At 37.6% G+C, this 22,396-nt stretch overlaps 1 protein-coding gene across 1 annotated transcript in view; it reads left to right on the top strand.

The window, feature by feature from the left end:
• LOC145984076 (putative inactive tyrosine-protein kinase Wsck) overlaps positions 1-22,396 on the top strand; it is a 181,029-nt gene that overhangs the window by 157,748 nt on the left and 885 nt on the right. The window contains exons 13-14 of the mRNA XM_083117466.1: positions 12,359-12,470; positions 18,035-18,231. Of these exons, the coding sequence (XP_082973592.1) occupies positions 12,359-12,470; positions 18,035-18,231 (309 nt within the window). The remainder of the gene's footprint in view (positions 1-12,358; positions 12,471-18,034; positions 18,232-22,396) is intronic.

Genomic DNA, 22,396 nt, shown 5'->3' with positions numbered 1-22,396 from the left:
TGTGCATGACGTTAAAAGACAGGTTGCACACTCTGGAAGGTTCTTCTTTGTGGGTGTAAAACTGCTTTACATGAAAGTTGTAGAGTTGAATGTGACACATTACATGTCACATAAAAATGCACTTTCGTAAACACTGCGGAATGACCTTTTAGGAGGGGTCATGTACATTCTGTAATGCAAGTGTACAGAGGTGAGAAGTGTAAACACTAGGATACTTCCTTGTTGAATTTCTGCTTCTTCATTGGGTATAAAATCTACAAAAACTGGCAGATTTTTGGGGAACGTTTACACACAGTGATGACTTGGAGTATGTAAGCTGCACTTTTGATGGATGTAGAATGATGTTTGTGGAAAGCAATGCACTTCCAGAACAGAAGCATATTGTGTGTAGTTTGTGGGGACAAAACTACGGTGTGCATTCTTCTCCCTGATATTCTGCTCTCTTCCCTGCTCCCTCTTTATGTCTTCTGTTCTTCTTTTCTGCATCTCTTTTGTTCTTCTTTTGTGGGAGCATGGATGGGGAAAGGGACTGAAGAATTTTGTCCGGTGTGGGAGTTTCTTCTTATAGAAAGGGTGGAAAGTGTTTGTTCCATGTACTGAAATACTGACTGGCTGGCAGTCTCACATGGCTGTTGCATGCTGTTGTCCTGGGACGCTAAACCGTCGGGATGCGTGCAGATTCGGGTTCGAATCCCGTTCTCCTTGCTGGTGACTGGCCAAACTGCTGCATGTTGATTCCCAAATAGATACGCTGGGAAAGTCCTTCTCCTGTTGATAGCTTTTGACTGGTGTGATGAATAAACAGACTTAGGTAAAGGATAAAGTATAATTTCGTAAACGGGAAATGAGGAAAGGGGTGTTGATCTAGACTTATTAACACAAATACAGAAATTCAACTGCTTTGCCATTCCTCGTATGAACATTTATAAGTTACCACGATAATACAATATAAAGAAAGCTAATAACCATAAAATAATAAGGTATGTAATTAGATTGATACTGAATAAGGTTAGTTATATTTATGTGAGAATTCATAACGAAACCAATGAAATATTTGTTAAAATTATCGAAATTATTTCCTTAATTTCCCTTGTGCTATGAGAAATGTCCTGTTTCCGTTTGATTCAACTTAAATTACTACTACTTTTTTGAATGGAAAATTGCTTGCTATAAACATTGAAAACTCTACTTTGCCTATTATTATACTATTGTTAAAAATTGAACGTGTACTGGCTCATTGTGGTGAGAGAGGTTTCAATTATACATACTTTTACTGGGAAATAAAACGTTAAGATATATAATCTCTTAAATTAATTCTAATAGTTTGATTCGCTTGAAGCAAATTCTGTTCGTAAAAGCATTTCTGGGAATTATAACGCCGGAGTGGCAACATATTTGAGATGTGGCAACATTGTATCAAACAAAGAATTTGCTATCATTGAAGTTTTCCTTCCCGTGGTTGTCCTGTTAAAGGAATACATGTCTTTCGCGGCCGAAGTGGCTGCTGCTTGCTGCGTAACTCGATACAAGAGGGAAACGCAGGGTGATTTTCTTACTTTGGAAATTCTTCATTCCGACGGCTTCAAGACTGGAGACTAAATTCAACGTTTGGAAAAAAAAATGTGTCGTGACAAGCCGACTCGGTCCAAAGATGACTGACGGTTCCCGAACGGAGGATTGCGGGATGGCAAGGGGTTTGAGGAGTGAGAGGGGTTTGCTTCTCCGCTGCCGAGCTGGACTTTGGTCGCTCCCATACAAAAATGCACGTGTTTAAAACTGTACTGTTTACTCTCTCTAATGTTTATAACGTCGGGCTGGACTCGCGGTGATTGGTTGTTTGGTTATCCCGGAGGATTCGCCCGCAGCGGTGTTATCACTTTTGGCGCTGCTCCCGTTTCTCAGCTTGTGAGGTTTAAACTTTGATTCCAGCGACGTTGCTGCTGACGATCGCGCTGACGTGACTCAAACCATGTCCCACTTTTATTTCAAATTACCAGGCAAGCAGTTTAGTACAGTCGAGGGTGTTTTAATAAGAAAATTCTTATTCTGAAGAACATGACTAATAAATTACTTTGGTTTCTTGTTAAGATGACACGATTTATGTAATGCTTCTGCTCTTGACTGTACAAGTTCCTGTGCATATTTAGTCTTAACCGCAGTTACTCTTTCTTACAACTAACGTTATTTCCTGCCTGAAGTTATACTTTTCTTGCTGGGGGCTTTTCTGGTTTAAATTTGTTCAAACTTTATTATTTAAAAGATAATTATTATTTTAGTCTCGTTAGTTTACTTTTCGTCTAGAAACAATCATTTATTTTGAAATCAATCATCCAAAAATAAAATAATTAATCTGTAAATATGCGATAATTGCCTTATATTATGCTAACATCACTAAAAATGAACAATCTATCATTCTCTCAACTCATTCTGAAATAGGCTTAGCATATTATTGGAGCAAAGTTTGAAACTAAAACCGTTGTGGTTTAACCATAATCATTCTGCGATGGCAGAATGGATTTCCAGGATTTTGGTAGCTATGCAATATCCGAAGGAAAATACTTGTTATTGGGGCGCAATAAAATCTTGACATCGATGTCTACATATTCATATAAAATAAATATTCTCAATAACTAGCGCTTAAAATAAAACTTTGCTAATATAATTATATACCTTCTTCTGAAGTGTAACTATAAATTTTTAGTGATGTATTTGCTGAGCTAGTATTTTTAATACTGCAAAAAACTTTTTCGTGCCTACAGCACATTATTAAATAATAAGTCTGCTTTTATTTAACCTTTAATATTATTAGTGCCATTTTTATTATAAATTATTATTATGTCACGAAAGTGGATTTAAAATTATTAGACCTGTTTAACATTAATAAATGCCGTAACTTGGTGAAAAAGTGCAATATTTATATTTTAAAATTTAAAACAATCTACATTTTAAAGTTCTTAACATTCGAAGCTATAACGTGCTAAGGATAAATATTCAACGGTCAAACAAAACAATGTTTCGGCCAGAGAAAAAAAAATATATATATATAAATATATAATAAAAAAAATCTCATTAATATGTGAGAAACGTCCATGCCGTGTAAAGTGCTCTCATAATTCTCTTCTAGTTATTCAAATTAAGTTGGCTGTGCCTAACTGTGCTTAAATCATAAGTATATGTATATATGTGTACGGACTCTTTCACGTCACTACTGCTTACCTGTGTACGGACATCTCTCGTCACTGCAGCCTATTTATACATCTATTACTTCTCAACTAGAACTTTTAATTAATCTGGCGGTTTATATCCTAAATGACGGTACGCCACTCAAACTATATAGTAATAGCAGACATTAAATGTACAGCGTGCCCAGGAATATAATTAGCGTTTCGTTTCTTTACATATTAACATGAATTGAAAATTTTGAGGCAATGTATTCGTAAGTTAAGGTAACATACGGCAAGTGACTATCTCGTATAAACTTGACTATCTCCTTAATCTAAGCTTTCTTCATGAGGTGCTAGGAGACTTCAGTCATTAAGAATATAAATGAGTAGTCCTCGGGGCCTTATTCGTTCCCAAAACTATATATGTATAAAAATGTAATATCCTCGTTGCAATAATCTCAGCAGTTATAGTTCAAGCATTCTAAATCATTTACAAGTTACGGTCAGTTTTAAACCAAATTTAAATTAAACTTTTAAGGAATTTCAATTAATAATAATAACAAAAACAAAATATTGACTCAAACAAGCATACTCTCTGCTATGACTTGTTAAAATGTACATAGTGCCGCCGAGTCAGAGTCAATAAACTCTAATTTATTTTCCTCATTCATGAATAACTTTAAAATCCACTTTTAATCAACGTTTTTAATTAATTAAAATATTAAGGATAAAAAATCGTTTACTGTTTACTGTAGCTTACTGCATTATTTTAATCCTCATAACCAACGTTGTGATAAATTTTCGTATCCAAAATCAATGTAAAAAAAATTTCCTACCTTTAACGTTCTAAAACCACTGTAAATTCAAGGAACCATCAAATTTAAATGCCACTTTCCACATTAGCTAAAATCCTGGAAATGATAAAATTTTCCCAGGTGGGAATTCTGTGGGAGCCATCGGTACCGGGTTCGCGAGCGAACCACAGTGCTACCAGGAGCGGAGTGATAGAGAATCATCCACGGACGTCCCTGGGCCGGCCGCATTTTTGACGGAATGGGCCTCCCTAAAGTGCGTCATTGAACCTTACGCCACGCAGAATGACGGACGCTCCTGATACAAAATCGCCAGCCTGACGCGGATAACCGAGACGGAGCTGGGGCGCAGGTTCCTCCGCAATTTACATTTTGCGGGTGACCGACTCTGACTTGAGGTCTATAGGTTTCATCTGATTCATCCTCAAGTTAGAACTCGACATCTATCATAGCTTAATGGTTTTCCCCCGCTGATATTAGCATTAGAACACGTGTAACTCTATAAATGCTCTACTTTTAAATGTGTACCCAACCTGTTATTCATTTAATGTTTTCATTATAACTTTCATCCTTTCTTTTCTCTGCCTAGAAATGAGAAAACCTATCTGGAGGGTGAGGAAGCCTAATTGAAAATAAAATGTTATTTTTCTTTGTGTTTCAGCCTGAGATGAACGAAATCGTGCACAAAAATGGCATGGCGGTTCTATGTTCTTAGTTTTCATTTATTTCAAACTGAAATGAATGAAAATTCCAGCACCTCGATCCACGTAATGTACTCTGAGTACGTGGGATCGAACCAAGAACCTTAACCATTGAGGGGGGGTGATGTAGCTCGCTTAATCATTCATCCTCATTTGAGCACTCGCCCTTCAAGGTAAGCCTAATGGTAATGGGCGAGAGGTACTAACTACACACTTGGAAATGGCAAAACATAAGCTTTCGGATTTATACCTTCAAGTCTAGATCATCATGGTTGGAAGTAACAATACCTGTCTGTCTCTGATGATACAATTCCTCGCTGATAGCTGTTCATATCGAAACGTGTTCGATCGCTCAATGTTCTCAGTTCCTTCTTGTTCGGCGATTCCAGGCAAAAGACCCCACACCACACGTTGCTCTCTGTTTTGTTCTCTTTCCTCCTTCCCTGGTCGTTGCCCTGAAATACCAGCTGATCAGCACCTTAACTCCAATAGACCAGGAAGGATTTGTAAATTACTGATGTGACATTCTTTGAATGCCTGAGAGAGCAACGGCTGGCGACAGGGGTTATGAATTCAGGTTAGCTATAAATCTCAATTTAGAGGAGATTGATACGATACCATATGGTATCATCGCGGGAGTAAAGGTTAAGCCTCTAAATACTACGTGGAAAATGCATTGGATTATCTTGTCTGTGTGGGAGTAGTAAGGGGACTTGTCAACAGATGGAGGGGATAAGAGCGGGTGGTGCCGTCCGATAGTTGTCGGATGTCGTAGTAAGGAATTTTGTAGGGCAAACTGAAGGAACATGGAAACAAATAGGTTCCATTGATACATACAATTTTTGTCGAATATCGCCACCCGACAAAGTATCTTACTACAACATGCGACAGAAATTGCATGGACTGCAACATCCAACAAAAATCACATGCATAAACAAGAAGAGCTTTAGACTGCAAATATGCTGCTGGAATTTTATTACTCTTCTGGCTCACCTCACCTTAATTAATGTAGCTGTGCTTACGAAGGTCTTCTTTCATCATCCTGATGTATTGCTGGTTTCGCACAAGTTATCATACGTTTACAATGACATTGCACTATTCTTAGATATCAAGAAGAATCCAACCAAACGGGATATATATTGAATACTATCACGAAAAAGTGAAACATAAATCTGCATTGGTGAACGTTATAAAAATTGGCAAGTGCATACTCCCAATCTCAAATTTACTGCAAGACTAGTATTTCAATGAAATTAATGCCACTCTCTGTCCTGTCTGTTTAAACTCATGAGAGTTGGTCATTAATCTCTCACTGAGTAAGGTTAATGTCCAATATTATGAAATAAAATACTAATAATAAATACGTAAATATTTTAATATCATATTTACTAAAATCATCCATCACTTTCTTCAAGAATTACCATTTCTCTGCCAGCCCTGCTAAATTTTCACTTTCCATCTACTGATTTATACGAGGGGTGGCCAGAAAGTAATTTTCAATTAGTAGATTAGTAGGGACATTGATTTTTCAGAAACGCCAAAACCGTGAAAAATAGTAATTGCTGCAAAGTTATGTTTAGGAATGTGCAGTGATGTCTGAACACATTTTTCGCCTGTTCGAAATATCGAAATAATTCGAATTTGGCATAATTTGCGAATTGTTGGCTTTTTTAGTGATTTTTTTAAAGAAATGTCCTAAAACAACGAAAAATTCCATGAAATCCAACATTCTTGTCTTTTCTTGGCCATGTTTGTGTACATAGAACATGCAAGTTTTCCAAAATTTTACTCAAGAGTAAACTATAGAGTTATACGTACATGGAATAATTCTGACAGCCACATTAAATGATATATTTCCCACGATTTTTTCAACTTCTATCAAAACCATTTGCATCACAGAGCAAAGTGGCAGGGTTCTCAAGGAGATCAAGTGGGTATCTACCGTCACTCGGGAGCCTCATCTTCGTATTTGTCGCACGGGATATGTTTTGAATTACCAAGCTTAGTGCGCACCATCGGCATTTGTCGAGCGAGTAATTGATTAATTGATTGATATGTTGTTTTAAGTCCACTTTATGCACAGTAAGGCTAATCGGGACTGGACCTACAGTTTAAAGTGGGATCCGAACCACTTGTGCCTCCACCGGGTATCGAACCCGGTGGTTACAAGGCTACGACGCTACCACTGCACCATCGGGGAGGCCCTGTCGAGCGAGTACTAATGGAGCTCAGTCGTTAGGGCATCTGACTACTATGCGAGAGACCCGGGGTCGATCCCCTGCGGGGGAGAACAGGGATCTTTTCCACCTATTCAAACTGCTCCGGTGCCCACCCAGCATCATATGAAGCTGGTACCTTGAGGAAACTTTGAGAGATAAAGGTAGCCAGGAGCATGGTGCTGATCACATCACCCCCACCTTCAGCCGTGATCAAGAAAGTGTGGGACCCTAACTCCACACCCCTATACACCTTCATGGAAAAGTGTAGAGGAGCACTTTACTTTTACTTCCTCAGAAATCTGTTCCAACATGTCAAACTGTCACGAAAATACGTAGACCATGTGACCTACAATTTAAAATAATAGTTTAAAAGCACAATGGAGTATTAAGTTTCGGTATTTTTGGCAGATAAATGTTCTAAAACAAAAACGCGAGTTTTGGGAAACTTAACACCGTATAGTAAAAACATAAAAAATAAGAAAATACACCAATTTGAAAAAAAATAACAAAATATCAAGGTCCCTAGCAATTAGGCATAAATAAAGCAAGAATATCAGTTGTAATTTATTGCATTAGTAACAGTGAGTCCTAACCTAATTTTCGGCATAATAACCACCGTTGTTCTGGCATTTGTCGTAGCATGGCACTAAATTTTGTATGCCCATGGTATATATGTCTGACAGCAAGGACTGGAACTATCTCTTCTGCAGTGTAGCTGTCAAATCCTTGCCCTGCCAGAAACCACTTCAGTTAAACACAGAGATGAAAGTCTGTATATTCAAGGCCAGGGCTGTACAGGGAGTGGTACAAGATATCTCACCTGCAGTGATGCAAAGGGCCCGTGTGTACTCAGCTGTATGGGGTTGTGCACATTCGATTGGCCTTCCCGTGAATTGTCTTCACACCTCACACACGATTACTGGTGGCTCTGTGCCAAATTCTGAGCATGCAAGAATCTGATTACTACACATAGGCTACATTGCAGTCGGTGGGAGACTGTATGAGAGCTGCAATCTTTAACCTAGAACTGTCCTAAAACGGCTGCATTGCAACTGTACCAGATTACAGCTATTTGCCACTTCTTCCTGCCTGCATGTGTGTGTGTGTCGCTCTCCGACCCCTAGTGCTGCGTATAGACACCATTGGAGCTTTTTTCAGGATGCCCCTCGTATATGAACTTTCAGAAGCTTTTATTATTAGAGTGTTCCTGTTTTATTGTGTGGTTAGCTAAATCAGGTACCTATACAATGCAATTATATAAATTCCTTGTGTTAAATTTCTAATACCTACATACCCTTTTCATCAGCATTAATGGTATAACTGCTTGTTGTCAGTTTCACAGTACTTCACTTGGATATACTGTACTGAAGCAGAAATCCCATTGATAATGTAAGGAAATATGACACTTTATTTTGTTCGATTCAATTGTTTCACTTATATGAAAGAGTTAAGTGTTTTGTTTTACAGAGAAGAGAGAAGTAGCTTTATGCATTGAAAAACAAGTCCGCACTCATGGTTCTCGCAAGCAGAGGGTTCCAAACTTCAGTGGAAATATCAACATATAATACCGAGAATGTATAAGGAGACTGATAAATTACAAATTGTATTTCTTAATCAATCACTCTTCACTCTTATCTCATTTAGTCGTAACTTTAAAAATAATCAAGTATTTTATTTTAAACTTACTGCGTATGACAAACTTCCATAATCCTTCCCTAGGTTGTGAATTGTAATAATTTTCCAAATTCACTATTTTGCAGTTTGAATTCAAATCATAGAGAATAGAGAAATTAAGTCAATTTCGTAGAAGATAATATTGGTACTTAACAAAACCATACGTGGATCTGTATAAGTTTATTATTTCCATTTGCAAAAACCTCGATTTAGTTTAGTTTGTAATTGTCAGGGAAAAATGTAAATTTTGTCCTGGAAAACCTGGAAAAGTCAGGGAATTTCATTTCTGCTTGTTTGTAGCCACCCTGGCTAGGTGCAGTACTTCTCAGCATTCATTGTTTTACCATTATCTTCCTTGGATGAAGGATCGGTTTCGGCATGTGTTTTGGAGCCTCTCGTCATCTAGCCATTGTGCAGAGTAGCGATGCTTATAGTATAATATCCATTTTTTGTCACATATCACTACTCTGTGCAAAATCAGCATTCTGGTCCCAGGGGAGCAGAAAGAGTCTCACACTTTCAGGCAATGTGTCATGTGTTGTTCAGTGAGCTCATGGAAAACCCACTTATCCAGCTTCTTGACTTTTCCAAGTTCTTGCAAGTGCCAGGAAACTGTGGAATAATGTACACCCACTGCCAGGTCCCTTGCAGTTTGGTGAGGGTCAGACTCCACTAGTGCTCACAGTTCATCGTTGTCAATGGCTGAAAATACATGACCAAGCAGTTCATTTTCAAGGGTCATATCGCCGGATCAGAGTTGTTTTTGAATCATCGCTGTATGGTTCATTTGTTTACTGTGTCAGGTCCAAATGCTCTGTTGATGTTCCTGGCTGCCTCTGCTGTGCTGTGGTGTGGTCAAGTTTAAACTCATGAAGAAAAATAGATGTATTTGACTTGTATCCTTGTTGTGTCTTAACGATCACACTAGCACTCAACTGATTCCTTACTCAGGTTCAAGGATATGTACTTGTCACTTTCTGATACACTGGCACCATCTGATGGCATTTGGGAAACTTGTATCATGCCGAAATCTGACATTTGTGCAATAACCTCATATATTCTTTTCCTATAATTAATATAATTTCCTAAAGGTTTTCATTACCACAGCATTAAAATATTAATGAATTATGTCTTTCATTTATAAGTCCTGTAATAGTTCTGACATTTTGGGTCATTTTCCAGATCCTATAAGGTGTCCAGAAATCACATTAAGGAAAAGTGAATAAAAATGGTTAAAAGGATAAAAGATATGAGGTTAAAAAAACAACATTTGTATTGTCACATGCACTCTTGCATGAAAAATTCACATCACTATAGACTGTTTAACACTGACCTCGTTTACTAATGCGTTATCTGTTTTGCACAAAATGGGTACACAGGAAGGCTCTGGCAACAGACCTGAAGTGTCTGAACCAGAGATGTCCATTTGACTTCGGCTTCGCAAGGCTCAGCCTCACATGGCCCCAGTCTCCGAACTCCATCTCTGACTCTGACCTCTGGCCTCACATGGCCTCAGCCTCCAAACTCAATGTGGGACTCTGGCCTCAGCCTCTGAACTCCATCTAGGCATCTGACCTCACAGGGCCTCAGCCTCCGAACTCCATCTCTGACTCTGGCCTCCAACGGCCTCAGCTTCCGAACTCCACTCAGCCCCCAGCTTCACACGCCCTCAGCCTCTGAACTTCATCTCAGCATCTGACCTCACAGGACCTCAGCCTCCGAACTTCATCTTGGACTTCGGCCTCTCACGGCCTCAGCCTCTGAACTCCACTCGGCTCCCGTCCTCACATGGCCTCAGCCTTGCAAGTCTCTTGGTGTGCGAGGCTGAGAGGCTCGGCCCCCAGAGGCTGGATATCTCTGTTTCCGACTTCTCTGAAAATGTTTCCAGGACAGAGTTTGTTTTTGAGTTTCTCGAAAAGAAGGGTAAATGGTGAACAATGGATACTGTGACCCTTACCACCCCTATCTCTCTCTCTCCTTCATTCTTGAAGAAGAAAGGTTTGAGCCATCATTTCACACATGGACATAACTTGGGAACCAAACATCGGGAGGGAGGGGGGGGGGGGAATCAAACTTTCATGGTAAATGGCAGAAGCAAGAAGTATTCCATTCCATTAAAATTGCATCAAGGACTAGTTTGCTACATTTCAGAAATCATAAAATTTACTCATTATTTCTTTTTTTCTCAGGTCCCAGGAGGTCAACAAAATACTCTTGTAAATGTTAATAAACTTGAAAATAAAATTGGGGGAGGGGGGAATACCCCCTTCCCATGGCCATGTTACGCCTATGTTCACATATTACCTCAGTTCCGAATTCAACAATGCTGAGATTAAGATATGTGAAAAACTTACTTTAGTGACCTCATATTGCATACAGAGAATTACACTAATTCAAATGATAATATTTATTCTAAAATTTCATGCACATACACAGAGAAACAGGTCATATACTCATACAAATATAAAATAATCCAAATGCTTTAAATCAACCAGGTTGTGTTATCCTCCCTTTCCTGCAAATGAGATTTTAATTCAAACTATTGTGAATTATTTGTGAATCATTTGTGTGCAATTAGCACAATAGGTAACACAAGTTAATTTTTTCAGAAAAATTTTAATAAGAACATTGTTTAAAACCCTTTTTTTTTTCGTTAAAAGAGTGGAAATTGTTTTCTTTTTCATTGTGCACAATGGTGCACTCAATTAAGGCATTTGTTCAAATTGGCGCAATCGATAACATAATTCTTTATGCCAGAATTACTTTAACTGACGATTTCACACAAAGGTGAATTTCTTTTAAAATAGTATTAATAGTTTGTGAAGCCTCAGTGCACTTTTATGAATAAACTGTCATTCTAAATTATAAATTGCAATGCTAATACAGTGTAATTTTTCAATGGAAGAAGAAAATTTAAATAAGTTCATTTTCAATGCTTATTTTATTGTTTTTTATTTTAAGGTGAATTTTTAAATGCTTATTTTAGTGCCTTCTTGATTTTACTCCTATAGTGCCTTTTAAAATGCCTAGTTAAGAGGCTTTTAGTGCCTATAAATCTGCACCCTAATCATTAGCATGATAATAATAATTGTTACTATTTGTACTGTTAAAGTTTTATCAATGACCTAACCCCCCCCCCTCCCATCAAAATTTCAGCGACATTCATAGTACTATGCACTTTTACAAGTCCGCCCCCCCCTCCCACCCCCCCACCTCTCTGACAAAAATTCTGGGTACGCCAGTGGATGTGGTTGCTACAAAGTCCTGAAGTTGAGGGGGAAAGACCGCACCCTACGAAACAGAGAGCCAAACTAGATGCCAAATAAAGGAAAGCTCCTAAGCCCTGAGGCCCATATCAACTCTGGCATGTCTCCTAACAACCAATAGTAGAAGCCAGGCTTCCTTTCTATAATAATTCTCAATCTATTGGAAACGAGATGTAGCTTTGTGGTGGTATTGAACTCTGTGTGATTGAATTCTGCTTTCGTGTAGGGAGAGATCTCTATTTGACTTTGCTCGCGAGGCCTCCAGCCTCTGAGCACCACATCAGCCTCACACAGCCTCAGCCTCCAAACTCCATCTCGGACTCTGGCCTCCAACAGCCTCAGCCTCCAAGCTCAAAGTCAGCGGACTTACAAACCACACAGAAGTAAAGACTATAATTAATGTATTGAATGCAGAAGTGCCTATGTTGATTCTGTCTTAACTATATGATGGAATTGTAATATTTGTTTCAGAACCACACTTTTTACACATTCTAAAATTCTTACTTTTTGTTTTATTTTCAGATACCAGATTACACTAGGTGGACTGCTCAAGAGATATTCAGGAGTCGTTCTCATATGACAAAGAGTGATGTCTGGTCTTACGGGTGCCTTCTTTGGGAAATTGCAGCACTGGGTAAGCAATGAGCAGAAAGCTAGTTTGCCAAAAAAGTTGTTTTTTTCTGCTTAGAATTGAGAAATATATAAATTTTATTTCTGCAGTTTGTTATTGGCTGTGTTATTAAAAACTGAACTTTCTCATCCTAATTTGCTCACACTCATGAAGTTCTTGCTTTATGTATATAATAGGTACGGGACAGATTAATCTGTACTCTATCGGTCTTGGCCGATGTAGACATATTGGTGCATCATTAATTGGTAAAATTACCGATCTGATATATCTATAAATATATTATAATTTAGTGCAACATTCTGCCATTTTGTTATATTTTTTTTATACCAGGTGTATAAGCTTAAATCTGCTGTTTTGTAGTCAGAAAAACACATGGTTTGTTCATAGAAAGCAACAGGAAATTTATTCAAAGTACTTGCCCTCGCAAGCTACACATTTTGCCCACCTCTCGGGCAATTTGTGGATACCACGCCAAAAAAAGTCCTTCTCTTTCGAGGCAAACCACTCATCAAGCCATTTTTGGGCGTCTGCATATGAATCGAAGTGCTGCTCAGTGAGGGCGTGGCCATCGACTAAAACAGATGGTAGTTGGAAGGGGCCAGGTCTGGTGAATAAGCGGGATGGGGTAGCACTTCCCAGTTGCGTGTCTCCAAGTAGTTTTGGACCAGTCTTGACGTGTGCGATGGGGGCGTTGTCGTGGAGGAAAATCAGCTTGTCATGCCTTTGTTGATAATCTGGCCTTTTGTCACACAGAGCATGGTGCAATTTGATCAATTGTTGGTGGTAGCGGTGGGCAGTGACAGTTTCACCAGGTTTCAACAGCTCATAGTACACGATACCCTGTTGATCCCACCAAACACACAGCATCGTCTTCCGGCCGAAGCGATTTAGTCTCGAGGAAGATGTTGATGGTTGGCCGGGTTCAACCCATGATTTCTTGCATTTAGGATTCTCGAAATATATCCACTTCTCATCGCCAGTCACAATCCGAAAAACTTTCTTTTTTGTCTGGCAAGCAAGATTTCGCATGTATTTTGGCGTCTCTCCAACTGCCGATCGGTCATTTCATGCGGGACCAATTTTCTGATCTTTTGAACCTTTCCCATGGCATGTAGATGCATGGAAATGGCTGCTTGAGTATCACTCATTTGCTCGGCAAGCATCATTTGCATTTGGGTATCGTCCTCGTCAAAAAGAGCCTGCAATTGCTGGTCCTCAACCTTCCTGGCCCGACCCTGTGGACGACTGGTTAGCACATCGCGCTGCGACTCCAAGGGTCCCGGGTTCGAATCCCGGTCGGGTATGGTTGTTTGTGAATGTCCATTTTCATCCATTTCATCATTTCATCACTCATCCCCATCTTCGCAAATTAGCCAAGAAGCACAAAACGCGAAGTAAAATAAACTAAATCAATCAATCAATCAATCAATCAACCTTCCTGGGCCGATTTTCACGCTTCTTGTCGCTCAGGTCAAAATTACCGACTTTGAACGGAAGAAACCAATCCCTGCACGTTGTTTCCGATACACCACAGTCACCATAGGCCTCCACAAGCATTCGATGTGATTCGGCAGCCGATTTCTTCAAATGGAAGCAGAAAAGCAGAGCTTCCCGCATATGCTCTTTTTCTGGCACAAAACTAGACATGCTTACCACAGGAACACTGTCTGTTGTTGTCTGCATGTGCTGACGATGTGCACTGATTCGTGTTGGCAGATGTCCAACTCATACAAACACCAGGTATGGCATGCCCATAGTAGCTTCATACGCTCACTAATGCCATCTATGAGCAAACAGCAGATTTAAGCTTATACACCTGGTAGATAATCTCCATAATATCTCTGTGATATATAAAGATAATCTCCATTTACTTTGTAAAAAGAAAATGTTTAAATATGCAACGTCTTTTGCACTGCAGTCACCTGGAAACAAACCTTTATTAATGAGGTCAATGAGCCATTAAGGTTCTTCAAGGATCATTTGGAATTTTATATTGGATCGGTAGAATATCGGTTATTGGCAGCAGTAAATTTTATATCAGTATTCTATTGGTGTCAGCCAAATTTGCATAGTGGCTCATTCCTTGTATGTAATATATGCATACATGTAGTTATTATTATGAAGGTATTAAGAAAGAAAAGTGATGTTTTATAACCACAGTAAAAATAAAAAAAATATATAAAATATTCAGTCTCTGTACACTGTACTCCTTCACCAAAGGTAATGGCAAAAAATATATGTGTAACAATAGATTTATATTTATTTATTTATTTATTACTGTAAGAACAATAAGGAAGAAGCCATCAGCATATGGGTGCTTGAAATCATCATATTTTATAATAATAGTAAAACATAGGGATGAGCCGAACACAGCATTGGTATCGGCATCGGCAAGAATCCGATATTTAAATCGGTACTGATAATACTTGACTTTCATCTTCTAATAAGTTTTATATTTTAATTTTGTAATATTTATTGAAAATTAGGTTATGGATCCATCACTGTGGAGTTTTTGTGATAAACTTATTGCAAACTCTCATTCAGAGGATCAACCTACCTCAAAATCAGAAATAGAACAGTACATTGTTGAACCGACTATTCCACATGACCAGGATCTGTTGTTGTATTGAAAATTCAAAAGTTAGTATCCAAACCTGAAGCAAGTGGTGAGAAAATACACCTGCTGCATCAGTATTCAGTGAACGAGTGCTCAGTGTTGCTGGACAGATTTGCGATAAGAGAAGAAGTAGGTTACTTCCAGAAGTGCTTCAAAAACTTGTGTTTCTGAAGTTGAATCTGCCAGCATTAAATTTACAATATGAAGAACAAGAATTCATTTTACATTTCAATGAACTACTTGCGTACCAATGTTAAATCTATGAAAATATATAAGTACAGTAGTGGCATTAATTCTGGACACTTTTGAGAATTATGATGAAAATCACATTCAAGTTTTGATTTTAATTTATATTTTCGTTTATATTGAAGTCAAATTTTCAGGAAATAGACAAACATGTCTTTATGTTCAATGTTTCAAAAAGTGAGCACACTAAATATAATAATAATTATACAGAAAATGTAACTAAGTGTTCTTAGCATAACAACACCTGTAAAATGTTCATTCAGTAAAAAGTAAATTTTGGCACACACTCATTACGGTTATTGTAACTGCGTTGTGTTAATATTTTGTGTGATATCCTTTCGATTTGATTACTGCCTCGATTCTTCGTGGCATCGAGTCCACCAAACATTTGAGATCTTCCGGTATTATCATTCTAAACCATGATTGGACGATGGCCTCTAACAGCTCCCTCTTGTTGCTGGGATTCCGACGCGCCACCAAGACTTCCAGCCTTGACCACAAGTTCTCAATCGGGTTGAGGTCGGGACTGTTCCTGTGCCAAGGCAGAACAGTAATACCATGGTCCCTGAACCATCGCTGATTGATTCCAGCGGTGTGACACCTCGCGCCATCCTGCTGAAAGATGCACCGCTGAACGTTACCCCCCCCCAAAAAAATCACGAATAGTGGGCAGCAATTTTACCTGTAAGACCTGTTCTTGGTATTTTTTGGCATTAATGTTGCCTTCTAACACTGCTAGGTGCCCGACACCATGCCGTGCCATGCTTCCCCACACCATGGCACTGATAGGATGCTTCATAGTGGCGGTGGTGCACTCAGGTATCATGTCTTCACTTTTTCGGCGACGCACATACCTGATACCATCACTTCCAAAGATGCTGATCTTGCTTTCATCGCTACAAATTACTTTACCCCAATCTTCTTGTGTCCACTTCCTGTGTGCTAACGCCCATTGCACACGCTTTTTCCTCTGCTTTTGGTTCAGATAAGGCTTCTTTCTTGCGACCCTCGATCGTAAACCATTTTCACAAAGTTTTTTGTCTGACTGTTCGATTAGAAACTACTACTCCAGAAGTTCTCAAAATGGCATTAACATCTTTTGCTCTACGCCGGCGATCTTGTAGAGAAAGGCGACAGATTCTACTACAGTCTTGAGCAGTTAATTTTGGTTTCCTGCCACTTCTTGGAGCAGTTTTTGTGTTCCCAGTTGCTTCATACCCCTTGCAAACCTTTCTAACGCCTGACTTTGTAGCACCACTACCCAACCTTTTTGCTATTTCTTCATAAGAATAGCCTTCATTATGAAGTATTACTGCCTTACTCCTTTTACTTGGTGACCAATCAGCTCGTTTTATTGTGTTAGGAGCCATTATTTGCAATTTCAGTATCACTTTTCAACTCGCTCCACTACATAGAGTACCTAACGATGTTCACTTCACAGAAGTCAGCTGCCAAGTGCTGTAAAGAATGAAAACAAAGAGTTCAGTTGGTTGAAAATACCAATAACAATACTAATAAATATACCAATAATCAAACAACAATGCTGCAGTAAGGTGCAAGTGATTCTTGAGGTCAGCGAACGATGTACGACAATGATGCTCAAAGTTGATATAATACACAAAAATCGCACACAAGCGTTCTGTTGGATGAAAATAACAATAACAATAATAATCAGGCTACAATAATGCACTCAAATGCATTATTGAAGTTACTGAATGATGTAATTTAAATTGTTTAATTTTTCTATACAGGATATAGTTTTACATTCGAGTTATTCTAAAAAAATTAAATTTTACAAAAAGTGTCCAGAATTAATGCCACTACTGTATATATGCATATAAATTTAATTTTTGGCATGCTGAAAATAACATTTCATTTCTGCTGAATAATCTTATGTATCAGAATTGGTTAAATATTGGCATCAGTATCAGTTCCAAAAAATATCTGTGAGTACATCAGCATCAGTAAATTTTTAGCTTCATCATATCACTAAGTAATAGCAACAATAACATATTTTATACTTTGTGTAAAACGAATATCTTTATTACATGAACAGGGTGGCTACTCACTAGGAATTCCTTGAATTCTGGGAATTATACGTGAATTATTGGCTCCGGGAATTATACATGAATTCTGCGTGAATTATTCTCCGTACGCATGAAAAATTACAACTTTTATTAATACATGCTTAGTAATGCCCTGAGGCAAGTTTTTCACAGTTTAGCTTTTATTTGTACTGATTAGTAAATTTGAGTTTGAAATTCTTATAGAAGTAACAATTTTTCGTAGATTAATATATCCCATAACATTTGTGACATTGTTGATGTAATTCGAGTCCCAGTATGTGAAATGGCAAATGTAAACTCTGTACCTTAAATTAAATATTTTAAATATGTATACCATTTAATTGAATTGAATTTGGACACATTGGAATCACACAGACCTTTTATATTGTTAATCCATTTGTGTGTGTGGGGGGGGGGGGTTGGTGAGAGGCAGTAATACATAAGGTTGAAATAGAGAAAATATCTACTTGTACCCTTGAATTTTTGGATTGGAAAGTTTACCTTGAAAACCAGGAATTATGCTTGAATTTTATCATGATCGTAGAGTGGCCACCCTGATGAAAAACACTGCCCATGTTATTAGTGCAGTTTTTAACAACGCTGTTGACCATGTAATGTATCTTTTTATACTTAATTAGGTGGAACACCATATTCAGATATTTGTAGTCGGGATATTCCAGCCAGAGTAATGAGAGGTTTAAGATTACCACAGTTGCAGTATGTTGGAGATGATCTTTATCAGTTAATGCTGCAATGCTGGCAGGTGGACTTGGATGAAAGACCAAATTTTCAAGAAATAGCTCAAATTTTAGAGAACTTGTTGGAAGATAGCATCGTAAGTTATAAGCATTAATAATATTTTTATACTATAATTTATGTGTGCTGTAGATATGGAACGTATATTTTCTTTTGTTCTTCCCTTTTCCTTCATAGTCATTTCATCTTCTATCCTTAGTGCAAAATATTTGTACATGATGAAAGTAACAAAGGAAGGAAGGAAGAAGAAGAAAATGTGGGAATACTTGATAATTGGCTACCCTCTATCTAATATCATGCTCCGCATGAATTGTACCCATTATTTTTATATCAACTCTCTTACCTAAAGTATTATACAAATTCATGCTTGCAATGGCTTCAGAAGTAAGAACTCATATGATTCTTATCCTTTACACAACAGAGCCTCACACAATTGTAAAGTCATTGAAGACTGAGCCTTTTCAAGCCTGCACTTTTCAAACTTGTGGCGAAGTACAAAAAAATCTTAGCTTGAGAACTAATTGTTGTAGAGAGATGAAATTGGTTTTGATTTATTTCCTAAATATATCTCTCTCTATGACAATTAGTTCTGAAGTTAGGATTTTTTAAAAGTACGTGCTTGAAAAGGTCCAATGTGCAGAGGCTATACAGGCTCAAGAGGCTCCATCATGTAGCACTTTGGTTGAGCACAGTTGAACAATATTAGACTTTTGTGGAAGCCACGCAGAGGGGAACCATAAAATTGCACATCTGAAGGTCAACAATCTCGGGTAATGCTCACAGTTGACAAACAACCTAGAAGGTCTACAAGCATTGAACCAAAATGTTTTTCAGCATGTATAATCTTACCAACACAAAGAAAATTAAGATAACAGTGTTTGCTTTGGTAATGCTTGCTGATTTAAGTTATCTCTCCCAAAATCCACTTAAGATGTACTTAAATACCATGTACACAATTACAATTGCTAATGGTATGTTTGTTTCTCTGCAGTTATGCATAAGCATGTGAGCATCTGTGTGAGCAACAATACTTATCCATTCAGTTTAAGTTCTCATTCATTCCATACATCTAATAGCTCAGAAGACATATATTAACCATACAATTCAAGCACATGTGAAAATAACACCACTTTTAGTAACGGTCATTCGCTATTGTATTAAGTGTAGTGCTTGCTCAGTGTTTGCCAGGAGAAACACAATGAAACATGGAATGTGCACTCTCATTTTCAATCTTATTTTAGTATCAACACCCAAACGCTACTACAATTTCCAAGTACTAAATTACTGATATTTCATAAGTTCAAATGAGAACAATTTGTTAACTTCAAACTAGAGTTGCAAAAATGCCGACTTTTTGAATGGACGTTTTTTTTTTCCAATAAAATCTGGCTTTTTGGAAGAAAACCGGATATTTTTCTTTTTACTAATTTGGTCCATTTTGTGGTCAAATAAACTAATTGGAACTGGACCTTCAAAGTGGAATTTGAGCTACCATGCAATGTAACTCCACCAGGAAAACCCCAGGAGAAACTATCACAAACTTTGGAAATATTTGACGTAGGTTGCTTTCATTTTTTGCCATCAGTTCACCACGTAACATTACGTTTATTTGCAAAAATAACGCAGTGCAAGTTCTGGTATTTAGATCCTTCTCTTAATTCTGCAACATCTCTCCCAGCTCTACATTTATATGTAAATAACCAACAGTTTTTGGTAACTCAACTGAGCCTATTGGAGAAGGAAGAGAATTATATCCTTCCTATTATTGTAATTAACAGGTCCCGTATTGGATTTCTAGTGTCAACTTATTAAATTGTGTAGTAAACCTAGTCCAGATTATTGTAGAGTTGAGCTTTGTTCATTTTCTGGAAAAAGGATTGCTTGAACATTTTTGTTCATGGTAATGTGATGCTACGAGGGTCATCCAGAAAATAAAGACCGTTTGGTTATACAAAATAAAAAACACAATATTTATTGGAAGAAAACAATTCTGTTACATACCTGAAGCTTCCTTCACTTCTCTACATAATCACCTCCTACATTTAAATATTTGTTGTATCTGGGCACGAGCTTCAGAATTCCCATGTTATACTCTTCTGCCGCCAAGCTTTTTTTATTATTATTTTTAGAAATGATTAAATTCGTGCTTGGTAAACTAGGGAACTCAATCAAAAAGCTACTAAAGGTGTACAAAGTTAGCAAAAAAGAAAACTTGCTTCTTTTGCTTTCTTAGGTGATTCATTACCATGTTTACTCTCATATGACATGTATTTGTAACTTGTTTCACACTACGAAGGTTTTGATGTTGCACAGTTTACTACTTATTTTTGTCTGTCGATAACTACATTTAATCCTTGTTTCATCACTCACATTTTTGTGAACGAAAGTAAAAATTGCGTAAGTTTTTTTCAGCAATCAATTTCGCCACTTGTCTGGTGGCTTCGTCAGGTGTGAGTGGCGAAATTGATCACTGAAAAAAACTTACGCGGAAAAATGAATAGTAAGTGTATTAGAATTAATTACCTATCTCCGCGTAACCGCCAAACTGATATCTTTAGATACAATGTAAAAATTGCATCGCAAGAATCCATTACTTTTCTCAATACTTAATGTATATGCACTAGAATTCAAAACGAATTTTTCCATAGTAAAAATAATTGTAAGGTATGCATGTATCACACTAAGTCACCAACGTTTTGCAAATTTATTACCCGTACCCAAATGGGAAAAATGCACTGTTAAACCAGTAGTATGTGTTCTGTTGCACTATTTCAGTTGTGTGTTCTTTTACTTGTATAGAAGTTTTTTTTAAATATTTAAACAGTATGTACCTCTGTTCAAATGCCAAATGCATTTTTCATGCATTCCTTTTGTTCAAAAAGCATGGAATGTTGTTCTTGTACATTTATATGACTAGTTCCATGGGCAAATTTCTAAAATAATCATAATTCCATGTGCAGTATATTCCAATTAAAATGGCTGTCCCACTGAATCCTAAAGGTGTGTTGTACTTTGTATAACAAAATATGCAGTTGGAACAACCGCATAGTGCTTACATGGCTTACATGCCATATAGGAAAGCTTGCATGAGAATGTTATTGTCACTGTTGCACAGCTGTTTGTGGTGTTGGGAGCACAGTCATAGCAGGCAAGAAACCTGCATGAAGGCTGTCTCAAGTGACGAAAAATGTAACTTTGTGATAGTGTGCACTGCAAACAAGCGAATAATATGGTCATTGCAATAATGGGGTGTGCGTAAGGGAAGAAGGCATACAAAATACAAGTAATTATGTCCTTTGAAATTAACACACATCACAGTCTGCTAAAAGTTATAGTGAAATCTGAAGTACTGTGCAATGTGCCAGGTTGAGCACTGAGACTGTGTGCAATTATCCCATAGTAAAAGCTGACATCTAAGAACTAAAATAACTATACCACTGATAAAAGCTGAAACTGTTGTGACACTAATCACACAGATGGACAAAACTGAAGCACACACAGGATTATACTGGTTTTGGATCCTGTTGTTAGAACCTCGTCATAGGCGCCGACTCCATGGGGCTTGGGGGGGCTCAAGCCCCCCCAATGTTAATGATGTGGGGGCAGAGCCCCTCAAATAATTTTGCTTAAGAGGATCTAATGTATTATTTTGTATCTCTTGTTAAGTTTACTCTGAATTGTGCAACATGAACTTAACTTTAAAATACACATTTGAAATGTTCTAGACCATCAAATTTGGGGGGATGAGAACGCTAAACCATCAACTTTGGGGGGGGGGGGGGCTATGAACGGAGACAGCAAAACACATGACTTATTACTATATACTAAGTATATAATTATGAGTATTGTTAACATTTTTACTAAAAAGAGTTTCCAAATAACAAGGTGATATGACAATTAATTATACCAATATGTTGTTTAGTGAATTCTGAACAATTAGATCAGGCAATATTGATATGTACCATATTTAGTTATCCTTGAAATCTCTTCCTCTAGTCCAAAGAATAAGGGGAAAATAATTATAAAGTCTTTAAGTTTATTTAACACTGGCTTGCAGTAAAGTACACAAGGAAAGCTTATAAAAAGTCTGTATTGCGAAAGCGGGAACGGCTATGATCAAAGGCATTATTGCTAAAGCACGGCATGCTATGTGTTTATTTATTATTGCAAAATTAAATTTAAAAGTAAAATATTGTAGCAAGAACAAAAAAGTAAAACTATTTGCCTGCGATTTGTGTTAACAT

Source organism: Lepisma saccharinum, chromosome 2 (assembly GCF_977018435.1).
Source record: "Lepisma saccharinum chromosome 2, izLepSacc3.1, whole genome shotgun sequence".
Classification (NCBI taxonomy): domain Eukaryota; kingdom Metazoa; phylum Arthropoda; class Insecta; order Zygentoma; family Lepismatidae; genus Lepisma; species Lepisma saccharinum.
The sequence above is the reverse complement of the archived record's forward strand: the minus strand, read 5'-3'. Positions and strand labels throughout refer to the sequence as shown.